At 38.0% G+C, this 6,000-nt stretch overlaps 1 protein-coding gene across 1 annotated transcript in view; it reads right to left on the bottom strand.

Annotated features, from left to right (window-relative positions):
• Nucleotides 1–1,131: 1,131 nt before the first annotated feature.
• Nucleotides 1,132–6,000, bottom strand: part of TRPM1 (transient receptor potential cation channel subfamily M member 1) — a 115,896-nt gene continuing 111,027 nt past the window's right edge. The window contains exon 27 of the mRNA XM_077122326.1: nt 1,132–2,466. Coding sequence (XP_076978441.1) covers nt 1,194–2,466 — 1,273 coding nt within the window. The 3' untranslated portion in view covers nt 1,132–1,193. The remainder of the gene's footprint in view (nt 2,467–6,000) is intronic.

Below are 6,000 nucleotides of genomic sequence, written 5' to 3'. Positions count from 1 at the left end.
TCAATATAAGCTTCAGCAGTCATACACATTTGTTAAATCCTATCTTCTCTGTTATAACTCCTCCATCTCCTTTGATCCTTCTCCAAAATTTTGGGAATATTTGGGCTGGGCCCATTCTAACTTTTTCATGTTGGAAAGGGGTGTCAATAATATGAGATAGGGGGATGGAAATATATGATGTTCTTGGAGGGACTGGGACCTCTGGATTTCAGGACTTATCTGGCCTAGGAACTCATCTGGAGATTGTAAGTTTCTAGAAAGTAATCTTAGTGCATGAAACTTCTGTAGAATCTCAGATAAAGTCCTAGGTATTCTTAAGGTTTGACAGGAATGGTTTTGGTTGGGGGCTGGCAAATTCTGGTAATTAGCAATATCTAGCTGAAGCTAGAATAAGAATAGCCTCCATATTAGCTCCTTGACTCTATTTGAAGTCTCTTAGCCACTGATACCTTATTTTCTTACATCTCTTTTCCCCCTTTTGGTCAAGAAGGCATTGTTGATCCCCTGGTGCCAGGGCCAGGCTCATCCATAGGAGTCATGTCCCACGTTGCCAGGGAGACTTTTGCCCTTGGATATCATGTCCCATGTAGTGGGGAAGGTATTCATTATGTAATTTTAAAAAATAAATATTCGTGGAATTCTTCATAAAGGATTAAAAAATTGTACTATCTAAGCCAGGGGTAGGCAGACTAAACTACTATTCCTTTAAGTGGGTCCTAAAGAATGTGATGTTTATGGCTCCTTTCTGCTTTTCACTTTTTGCATCTCAAATTTTCTTTTTCTCCTTCTGTTCCCCTCACTCTTCTCCCCCTCCCCACCATATGGTAGCTTTCTCTTTAATTTCTCTTTCTTGCATAGTTCCTTACTCCTTAAGTGAACCATTGATGGCTCTCAAAGGCATTTCTTAGGCTACTTGGTGGTTCTCAGAAATAAAGAGATTGTAGAACCTTGTACATTGACTAATCAATTTATCTCCATTGCAGCACTGTCACTTTCATGAGTCTATTCCAACTAAAAACCGTTTACTAGCATATGCTAATGAAATATTACTTTGTTTAGTGCATTACATTTCAAGTAAATATGTCCAAATTCCAAACATTTTTAACGAAAACATTTTCAAAGTTTTCTGATATTTAAGTGGCAACATAGATCCATTCATGGTTTTGATGTAAAAATCAAAGAAACAAGATACATTAACATTCAGTTTCTGTGGAAGTTTTCTCCTGCTTGACCTTTTGTTCTTCTGTTGTAATTCCAGACACAATTACTAAGTTACTTATACTGCTGGCATGTCCAGATCTGTCTAACTTGCCCTGAATGGATTTAGCATTCTTAGGATGGCCATGTAAACTTTTTGACCTTACAGATGGGAATCCAAAGTTTTGGTCTGATTTCACAGACAGTAAGTTTCCTCTTCCAGTTCTGTCAGTAATAGCCAAAGATAAATGGGAGACTTGAGGGACTGTTTCAGAAATACCATTTTCATCTTCAGCATCTGTAAGTTGCTCTTTATGCTCAGCTTGCACTGCAACTTCAGACACGTTGAAAGGAATATCTGTACTACGAGAACGTGTTATCTTCTGAACTTGATACGTCCATTCTGTCATCCATTGTTGTACAGTAGAGGGGCGCGCCTGGTCCATTATTGAACTGTATTCTGCACTCCAGTCATTAACCCCATGGATCACCTTTCTTCCATGGGAATATACAAAGCTTCTGGATTTCACTGTTTTTGAAGACTTGAGAGCTTCATCAGGATAATAGCGTGTAATTTTCATTTCTTCCAAGGGACAAGGAATAGTGCCTTCCAAATTTGCCATTTCCACTGTTAGCTGAGTGTTTTGAAAATCTGTTTTATTCTGCTCATGCCTAATATCTGTTTGATTTAAATTGGGGGACACTGTCTCTTCTCTTTTTGAGTCTGCTTGCATTCCATTGTCTTCAGTTGAAATCCCAGTATCTGGACCTAGTCTTGGCTCTGAAGTGTTCTTTAAGTTGTCTAATGCAAGTCTACTGCTGTCTGGTGTTGTTGCTGTGCTTGTGCCAGGTAAAAGGTGAAGAATGCCCTGACTCTCTGGTGCCAGATGCAATTTTGTGTCCTTCTCTTCCTTCATACGGAAAGAGCAGGCTTTTTTCCTTAACCCTGTTCCTGGTGGCATTGAGGAAGAGGTATCCTCATATAATAACTCTTCTCCATTGAAGTGATATCTGTACATGCTGTAGCTGTCAGCACTGTTGATGCTGCTTTGCCTTAGCAGATGCATTGCATCACATTCAGAAGAAGCTCGGGACCGAGTCTGGATAAGGTCAGTCTTTTCAATTCCGGCAAGATTTTCAAGAGCGTTCACCATTCTGCTAGATAATTCTTCCAGCTGAGAAAGCCGAAGGTCAACAGTCTGCAGAGAACCTTTCATGAAATTTTCTCTTTCACTGATTTCTTCCAACCTCATTGCCATGTTTTCAACTCTGGTGAATATAAAAGAATAGATTTATAAAACCAAATTGAACTAAATATTAAAAATAAAAACTGAAGTGATTTCTATGTGATTTTTCTGTCTTTTAAGAGTCTTGGACCTCATTGGGCATATTTTCTAACTTCACATACCCCTAATATAACTACTAAAACTCACCATCAGCAAATGATGGAAATAAGAGTGAACACATATTGCACTTACTTATCTCCAGTTTTGCTTTAAAGGCCTTATGTATTCATTAACGAGATTCAGTTCTGGGTTTATTTAAATCTCACAGAAGCCATAAGAGGTAGGTATTATAACATCCCCATTTTACAGATGAAGAGATTAAGTCATGGAAAATGTAAGTAATTTGCCCAAGGTCATCCAGCTACTAAGCAGCGGAGTTGGGATTTGAAAACCCCAGCCTGCACTACAGTCTTTGTCTTTCAATGGGTACATCAAACTGCCTGTACTTTAGTTTTTGAATTTTTTTTTAACGTTTGACTATGGTCATCAGCAATTAATAGTTATGATAACAAAATAAATAAATGACAAACCTTATTTGAAGTTCAGACAGGATTCAAAACATGAGTTAGTAATTAGTTTCAGATTATTGGATGGCTTGTTTAAGGGACAATAGGGCATTTCATTGTCCAAAGAATCCTAGTAATTTTAAATTGCTCATTATATTTAATAAATTAGTCCTGCCTTAAAGAGGCTGTACAAAAAAAAAAAAAAAGATCATGGCAGATTATAAATTTCTGCTGCTAGATTTTGTTAAAACTCCTAGAAGATCAGGCAACAGACTATGAAACCATAATGTTGCCTGGATTAAAATCCCCTGTTATAGACCATATTTTAAGAGCTGGTACAGTATTAATCCTTTCCATCAGTTCATTAAATTTAACTCTAAAAGGCAGCAAGGTATGCCCAGGAGACTGCCTTCTAAAAGTTGAGTTTGCCCTGGGTATGGGAGCTTGGGGGTCCAGGCTGGGAATCCCTGGGTCCTCTGAATTGGGCAGTGTGTGGTCAGTTCTGGTTTATCCCTGTGTGAAGGTGAACATTGTGGTCTGATTCTGTTATGCTTCTATTCTACCCACCAGCCTCACTTTTCTGTCTTGTTTTAGAAATATATAGACAATCTCTACAGTCATTCAGCTTGCCTTGCCATCAGTTTCTATTAGGTCTTTGCTACCCTCTTTACATATCCTTATACATTCCTTTGCTTGCTCTCCTTTTCCGTATCCACTTCATGATGTTATGCTACACCCATTCTTGTCTTCTCCACAGGTTACCTGTTGCTCTTTTCTGCACTGCTGAATTTCTACCCTCTGCCTAACAATGCCTCCTGTGTTTTATACGGCCTTGCAGCTACCTTGCCCACCCTTCTTGAGCCTGTTTTTGCTAACACATGCTTATGCTAGCTGCAGCGACAGCTGTGCTCCCATGTGTGGGAGGGTCCTTGGCTTCTAAAAACACTCTTTTCATGGTAAGACGACTATTTATACACCCCTTAGGAAACCACATCATTTGAGCAGGAAGGGTCTGGCTTCCTGGAAGCTTGCCATCAGCAGGACCAAATTTGCCATCTATGAGAAGTCCTGTTTCCTACTTTTAAAGTATCCTGTCCTGTGGATGAAAAGGGTTCTCCCTTCCTTTGCATTTCAGGGACCAAGAGAAGAGCTCTTCACTACTACCTTTCCATTACTTCCGAGTAAGGCTTGATTTTCTCTAGGTTAAAGGGGCTCTCAGAGCGCTCACCACAAATCTAATGCCCTTCATGTTTCTTTCTGTATTAAAAACCACACTGCCTCTGTAGAAGGCAAACTTGAGATATTCAATGGATACTACATTAAGCAACAATGCAGCTGTGTAAATATAAATAAATTGGAAAAGCATCTTTTCTCCCAAATTTATACTGCTCTGCCTAATTATTATTACCTTAGTCAGACAGCAGCATTGCCAGCCATTCATATTCAAAATTCATCTGATTCTTTAGTCTCCATTACACTCACTCTCCCACTACCTATTCAATCAGTTACCAGGATCTCTCAGTATAGGACACGCCTTTGGTATCTGTTGAATCTCCCAGCCAGACTGCCACTCCCTTGAGTGAAGTTGTGGAAGAAACCATGCTCCACAATTGTTAGAAGCTTGTTTTAAATGGCTGCAACCTAGAGACAGTAAATGTGTAACAGCATGCCAAATCAAGGTAAGTCATACTGACTTTTTATAGTTGGTATGAAAAGAGAAAGGAAAAATATTAGTTTAAGTCCACATATATCTGAAATGATCAACAAAAATGAACTCTCTCCTACACTAGCCATGTTTTGTGATGTTCCACAATTACAAAACATGTTTCACAAATCATGATATACATACAAGTGGGAGATTACATTTCAGGTGGGTAAAGGCAGCCTTCCTACAAAACAATCTGAGAAGGATCCCATATCTGTTTATACTGAATGGCAGGAAAATTTACAAGAGAAATCATTTATAGTAAGATATGAGTGGTCAGAAAATAAGTTACTTGTTCAGTTTTCTAAGTATTAAAATTCAGTTTTCCCATAGGGAAGAGTATGATATTTTCCAGCACAGCATGTAAGACAAAAATTTTCTAGTTCTGAGTGGTTTGCTTCAATTTTTCCTTTAATTAAAGTTGATTCCCTTTTAAAGACATATTACTAATATGTCATATTCTAATTTCATATTTTCTTTCCTTTTTAAATCAACACACAGTAGATTGATTATTTTCTTTTGTGGTACCATGTTACAAATTTCAACACATGTATAGATTTGTAGAACCAACATCATGATCAGAATACAGACTAGTTCTATCACCCCAAAAACTCCCTCGTGCTGTTCCTTTATAGTCACTTTTTTCCCTCTACCCCAAACTCGGGCAACTGCATATCAGTTCTTCATTCATGAAAGTTTTACCTTTTCGATCGTGGCTTCAAAATAGAATCATACTGTTTGCAGCCTTTTAAGACTGACTGCTTTCACACAGCATAATGCCTTTGAGATTCATGCAAGTAGTTTTATTTATCAGTATTTCATTCCTTTTTTTTGCTGGGTAGTATTCCATTGTATGAATCTACCACAGTTATTTTATCCATTTGCTAGACGAAGGACATTTAGGTTGTTTCTATTTTTTGGCAAGCATGAAAACAGCTGTTATTTGCATACAGGTTTTGTGTTAACATAAGTTTCATTTCTTTAGGATAAATAGAAGAGGGATTTCTAGATCATATGGTAAGTGTATATTTAACTTGATTAGAAACTATGAAACCATTTCCCGGAGTGGCTATACCATTTTCTATCCTGCCACTAGTGTATAGGAGCTCCAGTTGCTCTGCATATTTATCAGCACTTGGTATTGTCTGCATTTTTAAATTTAGCCATTGTGGTACAGGTGGAGAGGTATCTCATAATGGTCTTAATTTGCATTTTCCTAATGCAAGTGATGTTGAGCATTTTTTTGCATGCTTATTTGCCAACCTATGTCCTCTCTACTAAAGTGCCCATTAAAATCTTGAAGCCA

The sequence above is a fragment of the Tamandua tetradactyla genome, chromosome 12 (assembly GCF_023851605.1).
Source record: "Tamandua tetradactyla isolate mTamTet1 chromosome 12, mTamTet1.pri, whole genome shotgun sequence".
NCBI classification, from domain to species: domain Eukaryota; kingdom Metazoa; phylum Chordata; class Mammalia; order Pilosa; family Myrmecophagidae; genus Tamandua; species Tamandua tetradactyla.
The sequence above is the reverse complement of the archived record's forward strand: the minus strand, read 5'-3'. Positions and strand labels throughout refer to the sequence as shown.